This window comes from Oryctolagus cuniculus, chromosome 15 (assembly GCF_964237555.1).
Source record: "Oryctolagus cuniculus chromosome 15, mOryCun1.1, whole genome shotgun sequence".
Lineage (NCBI taxonomy): Eukaryota > Metazoa > Chordata > Mammalia > Lagomorpha > Leporidae > Oryctolagus > Oryctolagus cuniculus.
In genome coordinates this window covers 76122298-76148322 of record NC_091446.1, presented here as the reverse complement: position 1 = coordinate 76148322, position 26025 = coordinate 76122298, and the positions used below count along the sequence as shown (strand labels likewise).

Here is a 26025-nt window from a genome sequence, read left to right as displayed (position 1 = left end):
AGATCAATCTTATCCTATCCTCAATGCCCATAGCACCCAGGGATGGTCCTAGCTGAAAACCAAGATCCCAGAACTCAAGCCAGGTCTCCCAACTAGTGGAGCCATTGCCTGCTGGCTTCCAAGAAGCTAGAATTGAGAATGGAGCTGGGACTCAGACCCAGATGTTTTGATCTGGGATGCGGGTATCCCAAGTGGCGTCCTAGCCATGGTGCCGGATGCCAACCCCAGTATCAATGCTTTAAATGCACAGTGGGGGAGGGGAAGATTCACTGTTTACCACCCGCCCCTCTATGCTCTGTTTTCTAAGACAGTCATATATATGTATCAGCTATTCAAAAAGAGAAAAACACGATACATATATGCACTGAAAAGAATGTTACTCATTTAAGTTATTGTGGCTGGTAAGGAAAAAACTCACATTTTTCTTGTTTTTAAAATAGAAGAGTCATAAACCTGTTGTCAAGAGATGGAATCATTTTATTTCCATCAGCTGAATTATCATGGCAATATTGGACACGGCATCTCATGGTGGAGACAAATGCGGAGTCAGCACTGATCTTTCCAGTTCCGTCTTGGTTTTTCCTGCAGAGACAGTGCTGTCTGGTCAGAGCTCCCGAATCACCAGCCTCAGTCTGCACTGCCGATGTCACCTCCATTGATCCACCAGCCCCCTTTACTCGGGGAGCATGGTTGAAAATGAGGTTTTCCTTAAAATGCTCTAATCTCTTCCCTTGTTAATTCTCCACCCCCTGCCTGACTCTCTGTTCCCTCTTCCCTGTACCCCAGGCAGCTGTCCCAGCCAGCTCTGCTGACCTTGTGGCCCATGTCCCTGGCTGCACCTGCTTCTGCTGTCCATCTCCTGCAATGCTACATGTATGGGTGGTTGGCTCAGCAACACTGACGCCTTGGTGGGGGGAGCGGCTGAGCTCTGGGTGGCATTTGAGAGCTTCACACGCTTGACCTCAGCTTTGTTTCACCCCTGCCCCCTGCCCTATGCACCCACATCCTCTGGGTTTTGAGGGAAGAACCAGGCTGGAGCCTGCTTATGCAAGACAGGGCTGTATTGGAAGGATCCCTGGAGAGGCTTGGCTGTAGTGGCCTCAGGAACCCTCGGGCCCACCTCTGGTTCCTGTTCTTCCCTGGGCACCAGCTCCCTGTGTTCCTTTCTTTGGCTCTGTTCTCCACAATGGACATGGACAGTGCCTGAGCTTTCTGCCTGCAATCTCAGCCACTAAAAGTGAATGGGCTTCTAAGACCCTAGTTCCAGGGAAGTGTCTCAATGGCCAGAGTGGTCTAGGTAGGAGGGATCAGGCAAGAACATGGCAGCTTCCCCTACTGATGCCTGGATACAGGTGCGGACGTGCAGTTCCCAGCAGCTCCATGGACGCTGTCCCCTTCAGTCCCCATGTGCTGGGGACGATGTGCACTCCTGGTGGAGGGGATTTGGGGGCAGGAGGTGGATTGGGAGACATGAACAGAGAGGAATGAGGTTCTCCCAGGAAGAATCCAGTGCACCAGGGCCCTGGGGGCTTCTCCAGCATGTCCTCTGCACGAGGTCGTGGTTTCTGCTGGAGTCACCCCTGGCTCCCGGAAGTTGGGCCGCTGAGGGAAGGAGTTCCTTCTCTGCCTTCATGGGAGAGACTGCATGCTGGAAATGCTACCTGCTGCCAGTTTAGCTTTTGCTAGGCTGCCCTTCAGCCTTGGTGAAGCGCCTGCCCAGGAGAGCATTGCCTGAGACTATGTTTGTGTCTGTGCTGTCCAGGGGCTTCTGGGAATGGCTCAGTCCCTGCTGAGAAGCCACTAGGCAAGTAAAGTGACCGCACTTTTGAGGGTAGAGGCCATTGCAGGGGTAGGATGCTGTCATACCCGGCTCTGGTCCAAAGCAGAGGTGGTGGATGGGTGGGGAGTGCTGAGGAACAGGCTGACATCGGCTTCAGAAGGGCTCTTCTGATTCCAGAGAGGGCTGGTTCTGAAGGGAGGTCCAGGGTTGTGGGGTGAGACCATTTTGATTCAAGGTAGTCCTGACAGCTGGGGTCTGTAGAACTGGGGTGGGGCAGGAACAGCTGAGGCCACCCTCAGGGGGTCTTAGCTCCTCTGGCCTCCAGGGGGCTCCCTGCTCTTCTGGCCTCTGGCCTCTGTGTTTTCCTCTGAGGGCCAGGTGCCTGGGAAGGGACTCTGAGAACCTGCTGGGGTTCAGGCCATGGGCTGCAGCCCCCCTATCTTGGCTGGAGACTGTGTATCCCCAGGAACTAGTGCTCAGGGTAATTTGAGTCCCCAGTTTGCATAACCAATAGGGCCATTCTGGCACCCTGCACCCCCTTCCCTGTTGCAACCCCTCCCAGTGAGTGATGCCCGAGGCCCCAGACACAGTCCCAAGTGCCACCCAGCTCACTTCCCTTCTGGATGCTTTGAAGCAGCCACTGAGCCATTGGTTCCATCTGACCTACAACATGCACCCAGAACCCACCTTGTTGCAGATGCGCCTCTGATTCTCTCTTCTAGGGCAGTGCCAGATCCTCTGCTCACCCACCTTCAGCGTCCATTTCTCCCCATCCACCACTCTGCTGAGGGCCACAGAGTTCATCCTTGGGCCACACGGGACTTCCCTCCTAGGAATCCTCGCACTGCCTTCTGCACTGGGGTGGGGAGGGGTGGAGGCAGTGGTGCACATCTCCCGGTGGCTGCAGGGGCTGCAGGCCTCTCAGGGCTTCCATGTGCCTGCAGAAGTCTGGGCATCACATGACCTGGGTCTGGCCCTGACCATCTGTGGGTCTGAGGCTGGGGGTGGGGGTGGCCCCAGTGTGTGGATGCTGACTTGAGTCTGCATTGCCTGGGGATTTGTGTGCACTATGTATGTGTGTGTGTGAGTTTCTGGGTGCATGGTACATGCTTTCCATCCCGTGTGGCACCTCTGAGCCTGTCCTCTTGGGGGTGGGAGTGATGGCTGTGCATGGGGGATGTTCTGATCTGGAACAGTGTGGAGGGAATTGTTCTGTATGTCCCATAGAGAGACCATGTGCTCTGTTGTTGGGAGCAGAACAGTTGTTGATTTCTGAGACTCAGGTCTTTCCTGCTCCTGTTAGGGCCACAGACTGGCTGTTGCTGGTTGTTCACAACCTGAGCAAGTGCCCCTCCCTTCCTGAGCTCCAAGGAGGGGAGGAGGGGGAGAGGCAGGGGGAGAGCACGGAGCCAGCCAGGCCTCCATCTGTCTCCATGATTGACCACGTCTGGGAGAGTGCAGGTCAGTCTTGCGGGGAGAGCTGAGTGTGCCAGGCTCACTGTGCAGAGACTGGGTGCCCTGGAGGGCTGGGGAGGCAGCAACTTCTCATTGCTGCATCTCTTCTGGCTTTGGGGTCCTTTGTATCTGAGCAGAGTGAAAGCATTTGTTTGAGAAGAGCAGGTGGAGGGGTGGTGAGGGGTGGGGGAGTTTGAGTGAGGGGAGCCTGGGCTAGGAGGGATCCAAGAGTCAGGGGCACTGGGGGGCAGTGGGGAGCCAGAACCCCAGGCCCTGGTGGCCCTTCTGAGCCTCTCTGTGCTGGGCTCATCCTCATCCTGCTCCATATGCCTGGTTCACTCCCCCATGAGCCTCTGGCACCCAGGCCGCTGTGTCACCTGCTTGTCCCAAGGAGGAAAACCCTAAACCAAGAATGTCCTTGACACATAGGACAGAGATGGGGCCTGAGACTGAATTTCTCCATGCTGGTGTGGCCCTGGGAAAATGAGGAGGGGGCCCTGGCAAGACAGCCTGGCCCCCACCCCAAACCAGACCGAACAGGACAGCAGCAGCAGCTGTCAGCTGTCGCTCGAGTCTCCCTACACCCACCAAGGTCCTTTCTATCACACAAAGGTCGTTCCAGATGACTTTGGGTGTCAGGAGACTTTCAGTTTATTTAAAACCAGAAGAGGACTCCCATTTAGGGGCCCGTGCGAGGGAAGTGGAAAGTTGTGTGCTGAGAGAGAGGAACAGAGCTTGCGACAGTGGCTCAGGGACTTTCATCTGGAAGGAAGCTTCTGCCTTTGAAGAGGCAGCTGGAGGGAGGTTTGATGTGGGCCAGAGGGGGAGAGTTCTGAGAATGAGCCGCACAGTGGCCAACTCCGCCAGTCAGTTCAGTTCAGTGCCACTGACATTCGCTCCGGAGACGGCCCGGGGCTGGGAAGGGGCAGGGCCTGCAGAGAAGACCGAGACGTGGCTCTGCCTTCAAGGTGCTCACAGGCTGGTGGGGAGCCAGGAAACCAAGACCGGCCACCGGTGCCACATGTGGAAGAGGAGAGGAAGTTCATCCAGCCCTCTGCTGGGGCTCTGGGTGGAGAGCAGGCAGGGCAGGTGGGTGTGGGAGGCTAAGGCATGTTCACAGAATGGCTTACACCACACTGTCAGAGTTTAGGTGAGGAGAGAAGACAGATCTCACTAGAGGGGTCACAGTCACACATGGTTTTTTCTTGGGGATAACAGAATGGGAAGAACTTGCTGTTGGGAATACTTCAAAACATTCATGGGGAAATGGAATTAAAAGATGAGTTTAGAGTTTGATGTTTGGCTTGGCGGTGAAGTTGCCCACATCCCACTTTGAGAGCCTGGGTTTGATTCCCAACTCTGCATCCTGCCTCCAGCTTCCTGCCAACCCACGCCTTGGGAGGCGACAGTGGGGACTCAAGTGGTTGGGCCCCTGTCAGTCACATGGGAGATCTGGACTGAGCTCCAGGCTCCTGGCTCTGGCCTCGGTCAAGCCCTGGCCACTGTGGGCATTTGGGGAGTCAGTCAGTAGTCAGTAGCTCTCATCTGTCTGTCTTTCTCTGATGGTTTGCCTCTCAAATAAATTTGAAAAATTTCTAAAGGGGCCATCATTGTGTGGGAACCTGTGTTTCTCTCCACCAGAGGCTGGGACAGAGAACCAATGGAAGGTGCAGGAGCAGGATGGAGCTGCATGTGGGAGAGTGACAGCAGGTGGCCAGCAAGCCCAGAGCCAGCCTGGCCACAGAAATGGCTGGGCAATAAGGGCAGAAAGGACATAGTCCCTACACCTCTGAGTGGATATCTGTGATGATTTTTGTAACTTGTATGGAACTACCCTACGTTTATCCCCAAAGCAATATTGTGGAGAAAGGGGCACAGTGTCGTGCACAGCCCAATCTGCATTCTTTGCTTGTGTTTCTGCAAGCCCACGGAGGGGGCATGGTCTCTGGAGATGCTGTTCAAATTGGCCTTTTTTTGCCCTCCCTGCAGCTCCTGGAGAAAACCATACAGAGTTTTATATTCTCAACCTGAGAGCCAGCTGCCTTGGCTTGACTCATCACCGAACTCATCACTTCCTGCTTGTCGACTCCCTCCACCCTCACTGCAAGCCTTCACCTCCTCTTCCTCTGTTCACCTGCGAGCATCTGTTAACTTCCTCCACTCCCATCTGGTGTCCATTCACAGCAGCCCAAGGATCCACTGCACAAAGCAGTCCTTTTGTTGATGGGGTGTGGGTGGAGAGGCAAGACTGGAGTTGTTAGTGAACCCCGGAAGAGGCCAAGCTGGGCATGAGACAGGTTCCTCCTGGTTGTTTTGCCAAAGGAGCCCCACTGAAGTGGCAGGGAAAGGACAGAGGAGGGACCTACAGGAGTGAACCAGCAGTGTCAAGGTCACTGAGCCGCCCAGGGAGGTCTCCTTTGTGGTGATGACTGGACAGGAGGACAGCCTAGATGTCCCAGGGACTTACTCCACCGAGACATCCGAGAGTCCCACGGCAGTAGGGCTCAGCCTGCCCAGATCGCTGGGGCTTTGGCCTCCCCAAAAAGCCATGGGGACAAGGATGAGCTGGAGCAAGGCTTCCTTTCTTCCCACTCTGGGGGGAACTCCTCAACCCCTGGCCTGCCTTCCTCCTGCAGCTTCCTGATTCATGCCGAGGTCTGGCAGATGCTTCCAGAAACCTTGAGGACCCGAATAAGATCTGTAAACATGCACCTCCCATTGCATCCCTCTTGCCTGCCTGGGAAACGTCATGCTTCAGTGGAATCTAAACAGCCTTTAATTGTGCATCAGCTCTCAAGGACCATTTAGGAACCCAACCAGTATTTACAAATGGATTTGAAATTTTCTCAGTAAAGGGAATTCTGTGACTTCTCAGTGCCTTGGAAAGCAAACAGAAGATAAGGCAGGCTCATTATTTGTTCAGTGATATGGGCAGGGTGGGGGGGCCATGGCCCAAATCAGGCACCCTCAGGATTTTATCTGGTTTGAAACAGGAGCTTTGGAATGCACCTGACTGCAGGGAGTGAGCATCACTCCAGAGGGGAGTCCTGCTTCCTGAGTAGAGCTCATCTGGTTCTCAGACACAGAGAGGCAGGCAGTGGGTGTGTCAATGGCTTTCCTCTAGAGCTGGCTGCTCTCCCCCCCTCCCTCTCTCTCTCTCCTTCTCTCTCTCTCTCTCCCTCCCTCTCTCTCTCTCTCTCTCTCTCTGCGTATCTTTGAGCTTGGAGCTGGGTCTTCTCAGTGGACTCACTGGAACTATACCACTGCTTCTGCTGGGTCCCTGGCTTGGGATTTCTTAGACTCTGCAGTCACATGTGTTAATTCTGTGTAGTGTGTGTGTGTGTGTGTGTGTGTGTGCGTGTACACAGCCATGTGTATCCTATTTGCTCCATTTCTCTGTGGAACCCAGACGAATATGATATCATCTGTGGTCTTCATTCCAGGTTGGGCTAGATGATGCTTGTCTCTTTTAAATGCTCACAAGCATTTTCTCTCATCTTACTGGTTTTTTACCCCTTGTTTACAGGGGTGCCTCCTGCTTCACATCATAAATTTCTTGGATTCATTTCCATAGTTTCAAGATGCAGCACTAGATGCAGCCAGGGTGACCTGAGAAAATGTATGCACCAGTGGTCAGTGCATGAGCTGCCGAGCTGCTGTGAGCTCTGTTGATTGGAACAGGGCCCAAACCTACCTCCTCAGAGCTCCCTGTCTAGTTCTGATTCTCCAACCATGGCTAAGTCAACATAGGCTGACACCTGTGCCTTGGGAAAGGTATTCATCAGTATGTGTGCAGAAAAAGGCCATGTGATCGAAGGTGTTCCCTGGGGACATGGCCTCAGACAGAAAAGCAGAAGGAACAGTCAAATTACAGTGAATAAGTGAATTACAGCATGTCAGCATGTGGGCACTTACACAGTTTTCAAAACTGTCATTCTGAAGACAGTGGGACAGTCTCCAAGCAGACAGACATCCTAAAGAGAAAATCCAACTCTGTACAACAGTCTTCATTTGTTCATTCATTCATAAGCACAATGCACAAGGCCTGCTCATTATCAATGAGTCTCGATTTTAATAAAGACTTTCAGGGGAAAGGCAGATGGGGCTACACCCTCAACACAGGACTTTGATTTGTGGGTATCTGCACCTGCATTTCTCTCCTCCCCCTGGGCCCTCTTCTTAATACCCTCAAAGCCTCCTCCCTTACCAGGATGGCCTCGCCTTTCTTCTTTCCATCCTGCTCCATCTCCTTTTCTCCTATGTGGTCTTAAGAAACCAGAATTATCTGGTTTCTGCAATCCTGGGTCCCCACATGCCATATCCTTCTCCATTAACAGTGGAGTCTTTGGGAGTATACTTTTCGCAGAAGGCAGTAGAAGGATTGTAACTAACAAAGTATGTCTCCTGTCCAGACACATGCTAGAGACTACACATCTCATCAGAGATGCCAGCCTCCCTGGGTCTCAGTCTACTCTAAGCTCCATGTGGTGCAGAGGGCACAATGCCCAGTAGCTCTGGGACAGGTGAAGCCCCTCATGGCTGTTCATGAGGAACTGAAGGTGGCATTGATGGTGCTTGTGGCACATCATGACCCAGCCATCTTTGCTGCCCTGTTCTCTCCCTGGCACAGTGGGGAGGAAGCTTCTGGAAGAAATGAAAGGGAGTCTTTTGTCTAGTTGTAGATATGGCCCTATGGTGCTTAAATAATTCATGTGTTTGTAAAATAGCAAAATAAATGTTTTACATTTGAATTTCAGCCATGAGGAACACCCTTGAAGCACACAGATTAAGAGCTAGACTCCAGACATGAACACCATTGCTCAGCAAGGTGTTGCTACCACTGGAGGCTCATAAGTTGGAGCTGATTAGACTCCACACTCAGAGCCCCAGGATTCCAGCCTGGTGGCTGGGCCTGGCCCTCCTGGGAATCCAGGGAGGAGTCTGCCTCTTCCTTCTCTCTCTAAAACCTATTTCATTCATATGAAAATCAGAGTGACAGAGAGAGATAGGGAGACAGGAAGAGATCTTTCATCCATTGGTTCACTCCCCAAATGGCCAGCTGGGCCAGGCTGAAGCAGGAGATGGGAACTCCATTCAGGTCTCCCACGTGGCAACAGGGGCCCAAGCACTTGGGCCACATCTGCTGCCTTCTCAGGTTCATTAGCAGGGAGCTGGATTGGAAATGGAGCAGCTGGGACTCAGACCAACGCTCATATGGGATGCTGGCATCCACAGGCTGAGGCTTAACCCACTGTGCTGCAATGCTGGTCCCATCCCACTTGTCTTTTTCTGGTGAGACACCAGAGGCCTGGATTTGGAAGGCTCATCAGCCAGGAGTTAGGGACAGGAGTTTTAATCAGAAAGGAGTGGATTCAGGAAACTAGGAGGAAGAGCTGGGCAGGAGGCTGGGCTCAGGAGGTGCTGCTGACTTCCAGGGGCTCTGGGCAGGCTCAGAGAGCTGCTCTCCAGGAGATCGGAGACTGTCTCAGCAGCTGGCAGTGGGTACATGAGTGGTAGCTGGGATGAACCCCAGAAGCTGCTGGCATAGCCCCGTATCTGCCAATTGCTGACACCTGTGGCTGCCATGGAAAGGGATTGAAGCTCCTCCCCTGCTTCTACCTTCCAGCTGTCATTGCAACCTCGTAGTAGCTGCATCTCAAACAAGTCCTGCAGGCAGGGGAGTCCTGGAAGTGTGGTTCCCAGGCTCTCAGCCCCACAGTCCTGGAAGGTGCTGAGAGGGCAGAGCTGTGCCGGGGACCACGGGTGTCTTTTTTTTTTTTTTTTTTTTTGACAGAGTGGATAGTGAGAGAGACAGAGAGAAAGGTCTTCCTTTTGCCATTGGTTCACCCTCCAATGGCTGCCGCAGCCAGCATGCTGCAGCTGGTGCATCACGCTGATCTGAAGCCAGGAACCAGGTGCTTTTTCTGGTCTCCAATGCAGGTGCAGGGCCCAAGGACTTGGGCCATCCTCCACTGCACTCCCAGACCATAGCAGAGAGCTGGCCTGGAAGAGGGGCAACCAGGATGGAATCCAGCACCCCAACCGGGACTAGAACCTGGTGTGCTTGCGCTGCAAGGCAGAGGATTAGCCTATTGAGCCACGGCACCAGCCGGGTATCCTTTTTAGCATTAGACTTGACAAGAGGCAGAGCCCACTCCAGTGTCTCTATTAATAGAATAAGCTTATGATTCTTCACTCTGCTATGATTCCCACCTGCTGCAGATTTGGAAGGGACTAGGGAGGCTAAAGGAATGGATAAAATCTCCTAGTGTCATGACACAAGCAAAACGACCCTTGCATTAAAATATATGAGAAACCAGGATGGAGATGCACCCATAGCTTTGAATACTATTCATTTATTTCATGTTATCTCCTGAGGTTCCTCCTATAATATCCATTATTTCAAATGTTCAAGTATTGCTTTCATCTTGAAAAATATGCTTAATAAACTTAAGAAAGTATTACTGCTGTGAAAAAAGTCCAGAAGCACGATATCCATTTTGTTATATATATAATATATATATTTCAAAAACATTACTTTAATGGCTCTACATTATTTAGTCATATGAATTTAACATTCATACATAAATCTTTGCTCTGAATTTAGTTAATTCCTTAGGATAGGTTTCTAGAAGTGGGCTGCTCATCCAGAACCATGAGTTAATTTCTTTGCCAGTGTTGAGAGTGATTACCTACCACCAGCAGCACACAAGACTGCCCTTCTCTGTCACTTTGTGAATATGAGTGCAGACTGTTTATCTTATAAAAACACAAAAAAAGGACTTTGTCATTTCTATGGACAAATATTTTATGACTCTATAGTTTTGCTTTTTTAAAAATTATCTTTACTTATTTGAAAGACGTAGCAAACAAGAGTGAGCAAGTGAGAGAGAGAACTTCCACCCACTGGTTCACTTCCCCAGATGCCTGCAACATCTAGGGCTGGGTTAGGACAAAGTCAAGAAGAGCCAAGAACTCTGGATCTCCCACATGGGTGGCAAGAACTTAAGTACTTGAGACAGTCATCTGCTGTCTTCTAAGGGTGCACATTAGTGAGAAACTGGATCAGAAGCTGAGGTAGGACCTGATCCCAAGCATTCTGATGTGGGATGTGGGCATCCAAGTGGCAGTTTAACCTGCCCCATCATTTCTTTGATTTTCACCAGGAAGGTAGAATTATATAATTTTCATTATTTAGGTCCTGCATATGTCTTTACAAAATACTTATTGTTATATAGGTACTGTCAGCTTAAGGCACAACATTCAAAATGAACAGCATGACATATGGTGATGGTTAAGACTGCTTCCTGCCCTTCTGCTGGGTCAGGGTGCCCTGCGGTCAGAGTATTTGCCTGTTTGTTATACTCCAGAGTGTTGTACATACATATAAGCCACAACACACATGTGAACACATATATAATGTACACACACTGTACATTTTACAAAAAGGTAGAATATTACGTACATCATTTTGAAACTTTTTATATCAATGTAAATTATAGCACTTTCCATGTATTAGCACAAAAAAAGCTATGTTGCATTCTTTTTAATGTCTGTAACATATTCTAATATACTATGATTTATTTAACTAGTCTACTACTGATAGTCATTTTAGGTTATTTTTCATTATTATAAACCATGCTGGAATCAATAACTTTGTAGTAACTAATTTTTAAACATTTAGATTTATTGAATTGGAAGTGCTTAAGTGTAGATTATGTATGTTTTAAATTATATATATATTTTAAAGACTTATTTATTTGAAAGTCAGAGTTATGCAGAGAGAGGAGAGGCAGAGAAAGAGAGAGGTCTTCCATTCAATGGTTCACTCCCCAATCGGCCACAATGGCCGGAGCTGTGCCGACCTGAAGCCAGGAGTAAGGAGCCTCTTCCGGGCCTCCCACATGGGTGCAGGGGCCCAAGGACTTGGGCCATCTTCTACAGCTTTCCCAGGCCAAAGCAGAGAGCTATGAAGTGGAGCAGTGAGACTAGAACCGGCACCCATATGGGATGCCAGTGCTTCAGACCAGGGCGTTAACCCACTGAGCCACAGCTCTGGCCCCTTAAATTTTAATACATATAGTGTAGTGGGTATTTTTGGTAACCTTAATAAGAAAAATAAAAAAATGCCTAATACTGAAAGCCTAACATTTTATAGAATTTTTCTTACATTTTTTTCTACACATAGTTATATTTATATATAGTTTGATTACAAACTGTTTGTGATTAGAAGAAACCAATTACTGTCTTCTTGAGCCATGCTGGGATTGCAGCCTGGGAGTGTGTTCCAATAGTAACATCTGTGCTGAGGAGCTGTGACTGGGACATGGGGTACCCCGATAAACATGATGTCTAGGGGCTGGTGTTGCGGTATAGTGCATGAGGCCACCGTCTGCTATGCCGACATCCCATGTGAGTGCCAATGTGCATTTCTGCTACTCCTGATCCAGCTCCCTGCTGATGGCCTGGAAAAGTGGCAGAAGATAGCCCAAGTACTTGGGGCCTTGCCACCCATGTGGGTGACCTGGAAGAAGCTCCTGGCTCCTGGCTTCAGCTTGGCCCAGGCCTGGATGGTGCAGCCATTTGGGGAGTGAACCAGTGAATGGAAGATCTCTGTCTCTCTGTCTCTTCCTCTCTGTGTAACTCTGCCTTTCAAATAAACAAATAAATTTTAAAAACAAAACAAAAGAAACCACGATGTGTAGGTGTGTTACGAGAGTGTTTCTGGATGAGTTTGTGAGTCAAGGGGCTCAGTGATGTAGGATCCCTCCCCAGGGTGAGTGGGCATCTCCTAACCCATTGATGGCCCAAACAGAGCAAAACGCTGAGAAAGGACTTTGCCCCCTTTCTTCTGCCTCATTGTTGAGTTGGGACATCTAACCTCTCTTTCTCCTGCCCTTGGCCTGGAATTAACACCACTGGCTGCTGTGCTTCACAGGCCTTGGACTCAGATTCAGTTACAACAGCTGGCTTTCCTGTGACTTCAGCGTGCAGACTGCAGATGGAGGGACTTCTTAGCCTCACGTTTCTTGGGAACCAGTTCTTCATAATACCTCTCCTTTTTTATACAAAGCTATTCAAAAAATTTGTGGAAATCAGAATTAACAGATGCCCCAACAGCCAGACCTCGGCTGATCCTGGGCTGATTCTAGGTCTGCTATGTGGGTGCAGGGACCCAAAGCACTTGGACCACCTTCTACTGCTTTCCCAGGCCAGAGTAGAGAGCTGGATGGGAAGTGGAGCAGCTGGGACTTGAACCGGGGCCCATATGGGATGCTGATGTAGCAGCCAATGGCTTTACCTAATATACCACACAGCACTGGCCTTTAGAAACAACTGTTGACTTCTTTTCATAACCATGTGTATTTGGTCTGGTTAGTAACACTTCCATTTGAGGGAACTGAGGCACAAGGCTTTAAATAACACACTCAGGGCCACGGGTGATGCTGAGGACTCTTCCAGGCTGCTGGCCCCAGAGGGGAGGGTGTGTGCAGCCTGGGCCAGGGGAGCCCTGGGACAGCTCCGGCTGCTTCTGTACAGCCACACGGGGTGGTTGGCCTTGCCCACCCCACCTCACTCTCTCATCTCTGGGGACCGAGGCACCAACTCAGGACCCTGCCACCTACCCCACCTGACCTCCTGGGTCCTAACAGTGCATTGGCTGAGTTACCCACATCTGAGTTCCTCCTAAATGGCTGGAAAGGAACTGAGCCTAAGATGATGGGAGTGAGAGCTGGGGCTGTGGGGCAGACATGGAATCTGGTTCAGGCCCTCGGGGACAGGGAAGGCAGTTTCTAAAGAGGTGGCAGGGGCCGGCGCCGTGGCTCACTAGGCTAATCCTCTGCCTTGCGGCACCGGCACACCAGGTTCTAGTCCCGGTCAGGGTGCCGGATTCTGTCCCGGTTGCTTCTCTTCCAGGCCAGCTCTCTGCTGTGGCCAGGGAGTGCAGTGGAGGATGGCCCAGGTGCTTGGGCCCTGCACCCCATGGGAGACCAGGAAAAGCACCTGGCTCCTGGCTCCTGCCATCAGATCAGCACGGTGCGCCGGCCGCAGCGCGCCAGCCGCGGCGGCCATTGGAGGGTGAACCAACGGCAAAAGGAAAACCTTTCTCTCTGTCTCTCTCTCTCACTCTCCACTCTGCCTGTCAAAAAAAATAAATAAATAAAAAGGTGGCAGGGGTGCCCTGTGTCTTCTGACCCTGGGCCACTCTCCCTTTCCTGGTGAGACTGGGCTGTCGCTGCTTCTGTCCCACAAGCACCCAGGGGAGGCAGCACCTGGAAGCACAATGGGGCCACCCCAGTGCCTGAACAGCTTTGCACCTGGGCCCCCACTGCCAGCCTGTAGAGCTGGGACAGACCCATCTCTGCTCTGCATGGGGCCCCAAGCACTCAGGTCATTGATGACAGCAGCAGCAGGGGATGAGCACGGGGACCTCTCCCCACCAGAGCCCAAAGGCCAGCAATGCTCTGGGTCCCAATGACTTATGCTGGCCCGAGGCTAGGACTGCAGAGCCCACACTCAACCGCACTTGGGTTCTGCCGTGGGGGCCCCCAGCACCTGCCTCTGTGCCCACCCCTGCTCACAGGAGTGCACTCAGCCCCCATAACTGGGCTCGGGGCACCTGGGCCTTCCAGGGGTCCTTAGATGGCTGAAAGGGACCCAGTATTGGCTGGCTTTGGCTGTCACTGTGCAGGGTCTCCCACAGGCCCACCTCCCTCTAGCCCTGCCCACATGTAGGTGGGAGCCCCACCCACCCCTGTCCTATTAGGGTCCTCTGTGCAGACAGCTGTGGTCAAAGGGTCAGGGGCCTGTGTGGGGTCAGTTGGGGAGAGGCCCCCTGGGTAGGCAGGGCTGCTTCTCATCTTGCTGGAGTGGGGGTCCAACTGTGCTCTGGGCTCCTGGGGTCACTGAGCCAGGGCACCTGCTCCAGACCTGGGCAGCGTAGCTCAAGGCAGGGCTTCGACTCCACCTCACAGTGGAGGTCAGCCAAGGAGCCAGAGCCACAAACAGAGCCCTGAGGACAGCTCCACAGCCCGGTCCCAGAGTCATGGTGGGAGAGCTGTCACCCTGTCCCTACCCTGCAGGAGGATTCAGGGAAGCTGCCCAAGGCCCTGCCAGACCATGCTGTCAGAGCTTCTGAAAGCAGAACTGCTGAGCCCAGGGAGGACAAAGAGGATGAGGAAGAGGTGAGGTCCTGTCGGCTGCCAGGGCCTGGCACTCCCACTATTGATTCCCCCAAGGGAGAATGGGAGGGGCCGTGTGCTAGACTCACCTTTGGGAGGCAGGAGGCACTGGAGCTTCCCCAGCTCACGCATGGAGGCCCACAGCTGCCTGATGACCACATCCTCACTCATTGCCCAGGCCTGCTTCAGCATCACCCGAGGGACAGGCAGGGGGACCCCCAGCTCCTCCGTCCCTTGCACCCAGGCTTCTATGGGCCCTGAGAACTCACTGCAATGGATCTTGAGGGCCACGTACGCCATGGTGGTGAGCACATGCTTGCCCTCAAGGATATAGATGTCCCACATCCTCAGAGCCAGGGGGAATGGCACCTGGAGGACAGAGGCATTGGAGGACCCCGCCCATCAGGGCCTCAGCAGGGCCCATGGGGTGGGTGTGCAGTGTCACTATCCTAGGACAGAGGGAGACTCTAGGAGGCTGCATCACACAAGAAGGCCAGAGCTCCTCCTGGGAGGGAAGGTGAGGGTGGGGGACTCATTTCATTGGGAGATGAGGCCATGCCTCACAGCCACATCCCCACTCACTCAGGGAACCAGACCCAGAGAGGATGACCATGTCCTGTCCTGGACCCTGGGGGTCTGCACACTTTGGAAGCCACCCTGGAGATGCCAGACAGCCCAGGGACCTGGGGGAGGGGTCAGCCCTGTGCCACTGGGGGTCTATGGATCTCTTGCCACTGGCCTTTGCCAGGCTCTCAGGATGGGTCCTGGTGGGATCTGTTCCCTCCTTGCTGTCCCTGAGGCTCAGCCTCAGCTTGGACCACCATTAGCAGGGCAGGGCCTGCCTGGTCTGCACAGCAGGCTCCCTCCTGTGTCTGCTGGGGCTGGTGGAGCTCAGGGTCACAGGCCACCAGGACAGAAGAGCCAGGCACTGGGAGAGGAGCTTCCCTGGGAAGGGGTCCCCGGGGCACTTACCCCATCCAGGAAGCACTGGATGTACCAGTGCGTGGTGTAGTCCTCCAGGCACACACCTTCCTTCTCCTAAGAAGAGGCAGAGGGGGCTCAGGGCCCAGGGCCCAGGCCTGACTCCCTCTAATCTGAGCCCTGTGGCAGAGCCCCTGGGTGCAGGAAGCCCAGCAGCAGGTGCATCCCCTCTCCCAGCCATGCAGGTTCCTGAAGGGACACAGGTCCCTCAGTCCACTCTGCCCTGGGGACAGCATCTCCCTTCAATCTACGCAAACTCTGGGGGACCAAGTGCTGGAAAACACACCAATACCCAAGCTCCCACAGACCCCAGTAACCAAGGAAAGTCTTGGTGAGGATGTGGCCTCCCCTGGCTCAGGAAGCAGTCAGGACCCCTCTCTGTCCTCCCCTCCCTGAGCACAGAGCCCCCGAGAGGAGAAAGGAGATGCTTTACTTACCAGGTGTTTCTCCAGGGAGGGGAGCACGCGATGCACAATATCTCTCAGGTGTTGCTGGAATTGCTCCAGTTTTGGGGTGTTTGGTTTGTAGAAACCTTAGTATCAGCCACACCCCCATGGTAGAGCTTCCTCCTAGGAAGGCTGGGTGGGGTGTTTCTGAGCACTGAGCATCAGGGGCAGGTGGGAACGAATGTGGCCAGGGCAGAGGACCTGCTTGGGAGGTGGGTGCAGGTGGGTGACTGTGTGTAGCCCAGGCCAGGCTGCCCCCTGGATACTGCTGGGGTGAGTGCTGTCAAACTGGGTGTCTCCTGACCATTCCAAGACTCAGGAGTGATGAGGGAGTGACCCTACAGGGGATGCTGCCTTCTGCAAGTTCCCTGGGTGTGGCTCTGTGCTTGAGAGGCTGTGTAGCAGACTCATAGAATGGCAGATGTCCTAAACAGCACTCTGGCCTCAGAATAAGCCCTAAAGGCATTCGGATCCAGCTGAAAAGCCCATGAGAGTATTTCAGGCATGGAAAGCCAAGACACTCTGGCAAAAAAAAAAAAAAAAAAAAAAAAAAAAAAAAAAAAAAAAAAAAAAAAACAAACCTAAATGAAAGATCTCCGTGAGTGAGATCCCAGTGGAAAGAACAGGTCTTCAAAGAAGGAGGTGCCTTTCTCTGAAGGGAGGAGAGAACTTCCACTTTGACTATGACCTTGTCTAAATAAGATAAGAGTCAGAGAACTCAAAAGGCTTCCATAGCCTTGGAAACTCATGACAAGAGACTAGGGTGATTACTGATGCCATAGACAGGAGTGTCAATTTGTAAAGTCAACAACAGGAGTCAGTGCACTTACTCCTCATGTAGGATCTCTGTCCTTAATGTGCTGTACATTGAGATTTAATGCTATAACGAGTACTCAAATAGTATTTTTCACTTTGTGTTTCTATGTGGGTGCAAACTGTTGAAATCTTTACTTAATGTATACTAAACTGATCTGTATATATAGAAAATTGAAAAAATCTTGATATGAATGGAAGGGGAGAAAGAGCGGGAAAGGGGAGGGTTGCAGGTGGGAGGGAAGTCATGGGGGGGGGGAGCCAATGTAGTCCATAAGCTGTACTTTGGAAACCTATATTCATTAAATAAAAGTTTAAAAAAAAGTTAAAAAAAAAGAGAGGCTGTGTAGAGATGTGTGAGGCAGAAGAGCCAGAAACAACCTGAGTCACTGGACAAGGACAGGATCCCTTGTTCTGAAGGTTCCCACACCCAGGATGGCCATGGTGAAGCTGCAGAGCCTTTGGAAGGTGGTAAAAGAAGGGGGCTGGCTCAGTCTAGGATTCCTCTGCCAGCCCTGGCTTACAGGGAGCCCCCCCCACCGGGACATTGTCCTGCACATTCAGGAGCCATTGAGGGCCTTGCATGGACTTGCATGCTCTGGGCCCCACACGCCATCCACCTACCATGCATTGTGTGCTTGCTGTTTTCCATGAGCTGGACCAGGGCCCATAAAAAGTCTTCCTCAGGCATGAACACGAGTAAGAGCCCCACAACATGGCTCAGGCCCTGGCTGTATCCCACCTCCTGCAAGATCCCAGAAAACCTTTAGGAGACCTCCCTTGGCAAGAATAATATCCTGGGATGACCCACCTCTCAGGGAGATCAGTGTCACCCACTGAAGGGTCTAGGAAGATTGGGGAGGGAGCCCCTGTGCCTGAATCCCGCCATTTGGTGTCAGCAGCCCAAGAATTGGAGCCCATAGAAGTTCTCCAAGTTCCTGGAGGGAATCCTGCAGGGCCTGAGCTTAGGCAGCACAGGGGAGAGACCTGAAGTCTGGACACCTGTTACCCCCAAGATGTCAGGATGGGCCAGGTTGCTGTGGGAATCCAGATCCATGCCCATGGAAGTTTCTGGACCCCTGAGCTCTGCAGGTGACCTAGTGGCCCTTTCTCACATGAGGAAGAAGTAAGCCAGGAAGTGCTACCAGGACCAGAACAGGTGTGCCTCTGTCATGGGTGCAGGCCTGGGCTTCCTGAGTGCCAGGCCCCCTGGGAACCAGGGCACCAGGCAGGGTTGGCCAGTGGCAGGTCAGGGGGATGGGGATGTCCAGGCCTTGCTGGGTCACCCATGGATCCCTGCACCTGCTCCACTCATGGGAAAGGTCTGAGTGGGTGGTTGTGGCAGTAGTGCTGTGTGGAGTGGGATTCAGGCCCATGGGTCCAACTACATGTCTGGTGGGTATAATGGCATCAGTGGGACCCAGACTCAACTTTGATGAGCAAAGTCATACACCTTATCTGCCCTGCCTTCGCCCCCCACCCCCGTGTGGAATGCTAGTCCTGGGAGGGGCAACCCAACACTGCCAAACTCCTGGGCTCTGGAGGCCAGCCCAGGAGAAGGCTGCCTTTCTCCTCCCAGAACTTGAGGTTGGGGCCAAGGAGGCCTGGAGCTTGGCCCCTACCCCTCTGTCTTGGAGTTGTGGATGAGAGAGGCCCCCTCAACCCAGCCTGGGATCTCTGTGACCAGGGGTGCCCTGCAGGGACTGCCGGGATAGTACCTGCGATATGATCCCAGAATACTCACGGGATTGTATACGGAATACTCCATGAGCACTTGGAATAAGGCGTGTTGGCTGGAAGAGAGAGGACAGAGGCTGTGCGTCCTGTGCTACCGAGGCTCTCAGTGTGGCTCTGCCTAACAGAGCCTGACAGCCACACGCAGGGCCTGTGACACTCTGCTCGTGAGCAGTGATGTGGTCAGGGCACCTGCGTGTTGTCCACTGTGTGGGTGAACACTGCCTGCAGGGACACGCACACCTCTCAGGGTGCAGTCACGTGCAGTTTTGTTTCCCCAGGTGGGTGTTCATTGCACAGGTGAGCGTTCCACTGTGGGAGATGCAGTCCCATGGGTCTAAGCCATGGAGAGTCAGCCTCCCATGCACGTTCAGCCTGGAAGGGGGCAGCTCCTGTCGCCTATGTATTCCCCATGAGCCCTCTGTGGCCAAACTCTCCACCTCCCCCAGCCCATGGCCACCACTGCCCTATTGTGTGTTCCAGGGTTTGGCCTCTTGCAGATGTCCTGTGAGTGGATCATAGCATGTGTAGCCTTTGAGGGATGCTTCCTCTCTTAGCAGAATGCACCTGAGATGCATCCAGGTCAGCCCAGGGCCGAGCCTCATCCTGCCTCTCACTGAATCCCGTTCTCGGATTCAGCTGTGACACGGGTTGCTTATCCGTTTCCCCACTGAGCATCATGCAGGCTACTCCTGTGTCCAGTGACTGTGAACACAACTGTGAATCTTGTGTGTTTTCTGTGCACTCAGCTGTTCTGGTGGTTGTGTACATGTGCGTGTGTGCTGGGGGTTCGTGTGGAAGGTGTGTGTTTCTCATTGTGAGAAATGGCCCTGGGTGCTGCCGAGGGCCTGGGCTTCTGTGCTCTGTTCCTGGCAATGAACCAGAGTGGCACTCACCTCACATTGTCCCCAGCACCCAGCGTCCTCAGTCGTTTTTTTGTTTTGTTTTGTTTTGTTTTTGACAGCCAGAGTGGATAGTGAGAGAGAGAGACAGAGAGAAAGGTCTTCCTTTTGCCATTGGTTCACCCTCCAATGGCCGCCACGGCTGGCGCACTGTGGCCGGCGCACTGTGCTGATCTGAAGGCAGGAGCCAGGTGCTTCTCCTGGTCTCCCATGGGGTGCAGGGCCCAAGCACTTGGGCCATCCTCCAGTGCACTCCTGGGCCATAGCAGAGAGCTGGCCTGGAAGAGGGGCAACCGGGAAAGAATCTGGAGCCCCGACCGGGACTAGAACCCGGTGTGCTGGTGCCGCAAGGCGGAGGATTAGCCTAGTGAGCCATGGCATCGGCCTCTCAGTGGTTTTAGTTCCCCCATTCTCACAACTGTGCACTGGTGTCCCATTGTGGTTTAGGTGCTAAGCATGTGTTCATCGTTGAGGAGGTGAATTGTGTGTGCCGTTATGAAGGGGCCCTCCTGAGTCTGTGTCCCTGAGGTACTGGGCGGCTGTCCTCTGCTTCCTTGTTACTGAGGTGAAGGGCTCCTTGAATATTCTGGAAATAATACCTTTATTAGGTAGATTGCTAATACTGTCTCCCCTTGTGTTTCTTTTCATTTCATTCTCTCTACAGTGTCTTTGAGAAAGTTTATATAATATAAAAAAGTTTATATAATATCTAAAAGGCAATTTTGTTTTCTGTGCTAAATGAACTATTTTAGGTTTGCACCTAAGTCTTCCCTAGGCACCCCATGTGCCCCAGGACCCTTGCTCCTCCCACCCCCAGGTCCTCCCCAGCCCAGAGGCCTCACTTCATTCTGTAACGTTCCTGGAAGATCAGGTGGTTTCTGAAAGTCCATGTGATGGTGGAGTCGATGTGATGGAAGTGACTGGCACCCAGTCTGGCCTGCTCTTTCATCTCCTGCAGAGCAGGGACAAGGAGGGGGACAGCCTCAAGAACTGCAAAAGCCCCATTGCCACACAAGGACTTCAAGTCCACGTCAGCTCTTCTGGCTGACAGGGAGAGTTCCCTGCAGGGAGCTCATTCCTTTCTGGGTCCCACGTTGAAGGAGGGTCATGGACTCCCTACTTGCCTCAGCATCCACATCACCCCAGTGGCCAGCATCCCTGCTGAGGGGGCCACTGAGACCCTGATGGTCAGCATCAGCCAGGGGCTCTGAAAGGTCCCTGTGCACTACCCCTGCCTGCCCTCAGCTCTCAGCACAGACTCGATCTGACCCCAGCCAGGCTTCCAATCCTCCTCACTGGCATCTCAGGCCCTCCAGAAGTCAGCCACAGCCTGACCACTCCTCCATGCTGCCCCCTGCTGGAGGGGCCCATCTCCATCCAGATGTTGGAAGCCACCCTTGGCTTGGAGCTGAGTCTGGGCAATGACTGTTTCAGGCCCAGCTCCCAGGGCAGCCCCAAACTGCAGACTTGGGAGAGGCAGGGTGGGCCACACAGCTGGGCCCTTCTCCCTGATGGCATCTGGGGACATGAAAGCCAGCTGCAGTTGCCAGCCCTCTGTTCACACCAGTCCTTGCTCCCTCCTTTCCCAGAAGCATTGAGAGCTGTCTGACCATTGGACCAGCCACTGCAGGCAAGGGCAATGCCAGGGGCTGCAAGTCCATGTGAAGGCAGGGCCAGTGAAGGGCAGGCCCTGTTAGCACAGAGCCTGTGGGGCTCCCTACCTCACACCATTGTGATCTCACACTGGTAGACCTCGCTATTCATGGACCAGCAATTCCTCTGTTCTGGCCTTATCCCAAGCTGCCCAAGTGAGCTCAGCAGAGAGCAGGTTAAAGCCTCTGGCACAAAACACATCTGTCCAGTCCCAGCTGGGTCTGAGGAGATGTGGAGGAGGCACTGACTAGGATCTAGGGAGAGGAAGGCAGGATGGGGAGGAGGCTCCCAAGGGCTCAGTGAGGGACAGTGCACCATGGAGACAGGCTCCTGACCAGGCCTGAGCAGCTCAGGCCCCCTTGGGCTGAGTGCAGAGCCATACCACATATTTGCCTGGATTCTGGGCCTTCTTTTTGTCCACCTCCAGCATCATGGCCCACACCTTCCCATGCACCTGCGCAGGGATGCCTTAGTAAATTCTCTGCTGAAACTATAGGAGAGAGGAGGCTCTGGTGAGTGGTGAACATGGCCACTCAGGGAGGGAGCATAGGGTGAGACAGCAGGAGGGAGAAGCCAGGGGAGGATCTGCCCAGATGGGGGCCTTATGACCCACAGTGACTGGAGGGCCAAGGGCTCAGGGGCACTGGCTCTGCTGTGCACTGACTGCCCCCTACAGGGCACCTGGAACCACACCTGCCCTGCATCCAGGATTGTCTTCAGCAGTGACTTCAGATTTTCTACCAGGACAGTGTCCTGTGTGTATGGGAAGGGGTGCAGATGACCTATGTCCCTAGGGGTTGGACAGTTGCCCCTGGGCATCTGAGAGGCAGGCAGTGCCTGGCACAGGAATGGGCACTGCTCAAACCCCAACTCAGCTCTCAGTGTTCCTGAGGGGTCCTCATTGCCACGGTACCTTCTCGCTGCCGCAGTATTTTCTGTGGTTCTTCATCATTTTTATCCATTTCTGGATTCTGCGCATCTCCTGTTTACACTGGAAAATGAGACAGGATGACCTGAGCCCAGCTTCGGGCTCTGAGAATGGCCCTCAGATGCAGCTCAGGAGCTCTGTGGGTGCTCAAATGGAAGGAGCCAGAAAAGGCAGACCGTGAGCCCCAGATCTGTCTGGGGGAGTGTCAGTGGCCTGGCCTCTGACCCGAGCTGCCCTGTTGTAAAGACAGAGCCCCTGAGCTCCAGCCATGTCACTCCCAACCATGCCAATGAGTCAGCTATGGCTCAGTTCTGGGACAGGTGAGTGTGTGAAGATGTCAGCAGGTGCCATGTAAGTAACTCATCGCAGGACCTTATGGTGTTCCCACTAATCACTGCCCAGCCCCATGTGCCCCCTCCACCCAGCTTTGCTTCCAGATGACTGGCCCATGGCCAAGGACTTGTCCTTACCTTTGCCCCTAGGGTGCTGTCTTGGGGCAATTTCTGCTCACTGGAAAGCAAGGGAGGTGGAGAGGTGAGGACCGGACCACAATAGGCACCTCTACCTCCCTAGTGGGCCAGGGAAGGACCAGCTTCATCCTCTCATCCCAGGGGACTGAGACAGGAAGGGAGGGGCTGGTGACCATGAGCAAAGGGAGCCCAAGGCCAGGCAGGGGCCCTTGCTGCCAGTGGGGGGCTCCAGGCCTGTCAGAGGTCCACCTTTCTGGGTGTGTGGCAGCACCCCCACAGCGGCTGGGGGGTTGCTGTCCTGAGCAGGGCCAGGCTGCCCAGGGGTGAGGCAGCTATATCCCCACATCAGCTCTCCCAGGATGTCACCTTGGAACTGAGTCCAGGTGGCCTGCCTGAGAGATGCTCAGTGTTGTGAATGTGCACCTGGAGCTCGAGGCACCTGAGACCACCACACTCCTCAGGGTCCCCCACCACATACCCTCCCCCACTGTGCACTGGCCACCTGAGGTGCATGCACCCCACCTCACCCCTCCTCTGTCAGCCCGGACTGTGGCCATCTCTCCACCACTTGGCTCCTGCTTTTTCTCCAGGTTCTGGCACAACATGGAGGCAGAAGACCCCTATCCCCATGCTAAGGTGGGCTGCTGAGTCATGCCAGAGATGGCCTGAGATGGCTCCATCCCTCTAGGTCACCAGAGCCCACCCTCCAACCATGGGGCCTCTCTCCCTGACATTTGTGGGAACAGCTTCCAAGTCTGACTCCTGCTCCCAGGCCCCAATCTCCCAGCACAGACCCGGGGGCAGGGCCCTCAGCTGCAGCCTCCCTGCAGTCTGTACTGTGGGAGCCCACAAGCAGGTTCAGAGCCAGAGAGACTACATCCCTGGCCATCCTTCAGACTAGGTCTTCATAAGCCTTGAGCCTGGCCCCTAGACCCAGGCACCTCCTGGACAACTGCCAGCTGCTAGGCTTGTGCCCCAACCCCATGGACACAGCTCTGGAATGTTGATGGCCAGGCTTTGTTGCCTGGGAGCATGGGGACCCTCAAGCCACCCCCTCTAATTAACAAAAACAGAGGCCTCAGAGTAAGAGTGTCCAGTGCTTGCCCCACATCCAGCTCTGTCCCTGCCTGCAGTCCTGAGTCACAGGGTCACTTGGCTCTGGCCAAATGCTGACCAGTGCCTGCCTATGACCACAGCTGGGGTCAAGGTTGGGGCCTGGGGACAGGTGTGCCACCTCATGTTGGGGTTTCTGACCCCAGTCCCTGCCCTGGGGTGAGCTGAGGTGTGGAGGACTCACTGCAGGAACCCAAGCCTTTCTGGGACGAGGCAGCCTCCCTCATCGTCCTCTTCTTCAGTCTCCAACAGTGCCACTCCTCAGCGTCCCTGCAGCCGAGAGGGACCCATATGAGAAGCCCGGGTCTCAGCCACTGGGGGAGCTGAGCTGCCCGCCCTGCTCTGTGTCCCCAGGGAGGCGGCATCTGGCTCTCACAGGCACAGTACTTGAGGCAGGGCCCCACCCCCTCTCCCAGCACCCTGGCCCATACCTGCTCATATTTCATGATGATCACTGCTCGCTCCTGGGCCCTCCGGGACCTCAGGGTGTTCATATCCCATCTATAAGACACACACACACATGTGAGCCAGCATAGGGGAAACCATGGGAACTGCTGCCCTGAGGGCTGTCCCCCTGGTCAGAGGGAGTACCGCCACATAGCCAGGTGGGTGGGCACCTGATGGCTGCATCCCAGGAGGATGACTGATCCAGAGCACAGGAACTAAGAATGGTTGGGGAAGGACAGCCCCCACCTTGCCTCTCCTGCCCTTGGAAAGGATGATCCTCCCCCAGCCTGGCACCCATGTGTCCTCCAGGGAGACCAAGTCTAAGGGTCTCCCTGGATGCTCCCAGCTCCCACATCTCTGGGGCTCTCAGAGCCAGCCTCCCTGCCCCACCTGATACCAGTTGACCCAACATCTAGTCTTGAACCCGTGTCCAGACTCATACTCACACCAAGGCCCATTTGACACTGATGCCCAGCAGAGAGGGAGGAATGAGATGACTGTATACACACTCTGCACACAGGGGCCCACTGAGAGCTTAGCCACATCATTCATGGAACCCAGCGTGGGAGACCAGTGCCACCCACCTGGGCATGACCTTCCCCACACCATAGCTCATGCAGAGAGCAAGTCCCACTCACCTCTGTCGAAAATCCATTCGATTCTGTCAAATGTGTCTCCTGCCTACGCTACCAACACCTGGTCAGTTGAGCAGTAGACACACTACTGGCCACTGGTCGCCTCACAGCCCAGAGTGCGCATCTCAGTGACTGTGACATCACAGAAGCCTGCCAGCCAATCCCAAGTGGCTCTGCTGTGGCAGGGGTCAGGGTCCTCAGCCCTGGCTTCATTAAAGGTCACCAGAAGTGGGGCCTGTGTTCTCCACAGGGCCCAGGTGAAAAGGGCAGGACTCTGGCAGTACTGCCCCAGAACCATGGGGTCAGGGCTCTCTGTCACCTGCTGTAACGTTCCCAAGTCCCAGGAAATCTGCACCCCCTGCCCCTCCCTTCTTCTTCAATTTTATTATAGCACCACTGTGAAGTCCTCTTTATTTGAACACAAGATGGCATAGGGAGCCCCACATAGACCTTTCCCCACACTCCCAGGCTGCCCCTGCAAAGACCTGAACTGAGACTCCCAGGTGTGAAGCTTCCTGTCCTACCACAGGCACCACCCCAGCACTGCCAACCTCTGCTGTCCCCTCCAATCAACCTCAAGAGACATCACAGGGCCTCATCTGAGTCCTGGGACATGGGGCTGGGCAGGTGCTGGGAAAGACTGAGTGTGCGAATAAGCCGCCACTTCCTTTTTTTTTTTTTTTTTTTTTTTTTGACAGGCAGAGTGGACAGTGAGAGAGAGAGAGACAGAGAGAAAGGTCTTTCTTTTTGCCATTGGTTCACTCTCCAATGGCCGCCACGGCTGGCGCGCTGTGGCTGGCACACCGCGCTGATCCGAAGGCAGGAGCCAGGTGCTTCTCCTGGTCTCCCAGGGGGTGCAGGGCCCAAGCACTTGGGCCATCCTCCACTGCACTCCCTGGCCATAGCAGAGAGCTGGCCTGGAAGAAGGGCAACCGGGACAGAATCCGGCGCCCCGACTGGGACTAGAACCCGGTGTGCCGGCGCCGCTAGGTGGAGGATTAGCCTAGTGAGCTGTGGTGCCGGGCAGCCGCCACTTCTTACAGGGCACTCTGGAGCTGCCCCTGTGTTTCAAGTGAGCCATGGGCCTGCGTGCATGGCTGAGAGCTGTGGCTACACAGCTGCAGAGATCACCTCTGACAGTGGTGCTTAGGGAGCGCAAGGTGAGCCTGCGTGCTAGGGCCCTGCCTGCCCACAGCACAAAACCTCAGCACACAGACCAGACCCCTCCACGCACTGCTCCAGCCCTTCCTTGAAACCGCTCTGAGTCCCAGGGCCAAGGGCTCTGTTCCTGTGGTGTTCACACACAGGCACAGCCACTTCGCCCATGGAACCCAGCATGGGAGACTAGTGCCACCCACCTGGGCATGACCTTCCCCAAGCCAAGAGCAAGTCCCACTTACCTCCATTGAGAATTCATTTGATTCTATCAAATGTGCCTCCTGCCTATGCTACCAACACCTGGTCAATTGGGCAGTAGATGCACTA

The 26025-nt window shown here is 54.0% G+C and overlaps 1 protein-coding gene across 15 annotated transcripts; it reads right to left on the bottom strand.

The window, feature by feature from the left end:
• Positions 1-243: 243 nt before the first annotated feature.
• LOC138845405 (TBC1 domain family member 3B-like) lies at positions 244-26025 on the bottom strand. 15 transcript variants are annotated; one of them, XR_011382498.1, is made up of 10 exons: positions 24544-25931; positions 23890-23959; positions 22346-22385; positions 21861-21938; positions 20137-20246; positions 18403-18451; positions 17283-17403; positions 15391-15456; positions 14688-14787; positions 244-12308 (listed from the first exon to the last, which is right to left on the bottom strand). XR_011382498.1 is itself a non-coding variant. In XM_070057973.1 (10 exons), exons 6-10 carry the CDS (start codon positions 21378-21380, stop codon positions 15242-15244), a joined length of 546 nt encoding a protein of 181 aa, XP_069914074.1. In that variant the 5' UTR covers positions 21381-21437; positions 21861-21938; positions 22346-22385; positions 23643-23728; positions 23890-23959; positions 25941-26025; the 3' UTR covers positions 251-15241. The 15 variants fall into 15 exon arrangements, 12 of the variants coding, with proteins under 12 accessions (XP_069914074.1, XP_069914075.1, XP_069914080.1 ...); XM_070057973.1 differs by lacking the exon at positions 24544-25931 and adding exons at positions 21330-21437; positions 23643-23728; positions 25941-26025 and having other exon boundaries at positions 251-15456; XM_070057974.1 differs by lacking the exons at positions 22346-22385; positions 24544-25931 and adding exons at positions 21330-21437; positions 23643-23728; positions 25941-26025 and having other exon boundaries at positions 251-15456.

Coding starts and splice junctions, on each gene's coding strand:
- LOC138845405 (XM_070057968.1), bottom strand. Junction 20,247..21,860: donor AATACTGCGGCAGCGAGAAG/GTACCGTGGCAA, acceptor CCTGCTCTGCAG/GAGATGAAAGAGCAGGCCAG. Junction 18,452..20,136: donor CAGGAACGTTACAGAATGAA/GTGAGGCCTCTG, acceptor TCTCTCTTCCAG/CCAACACGCCTTATTCCAAG.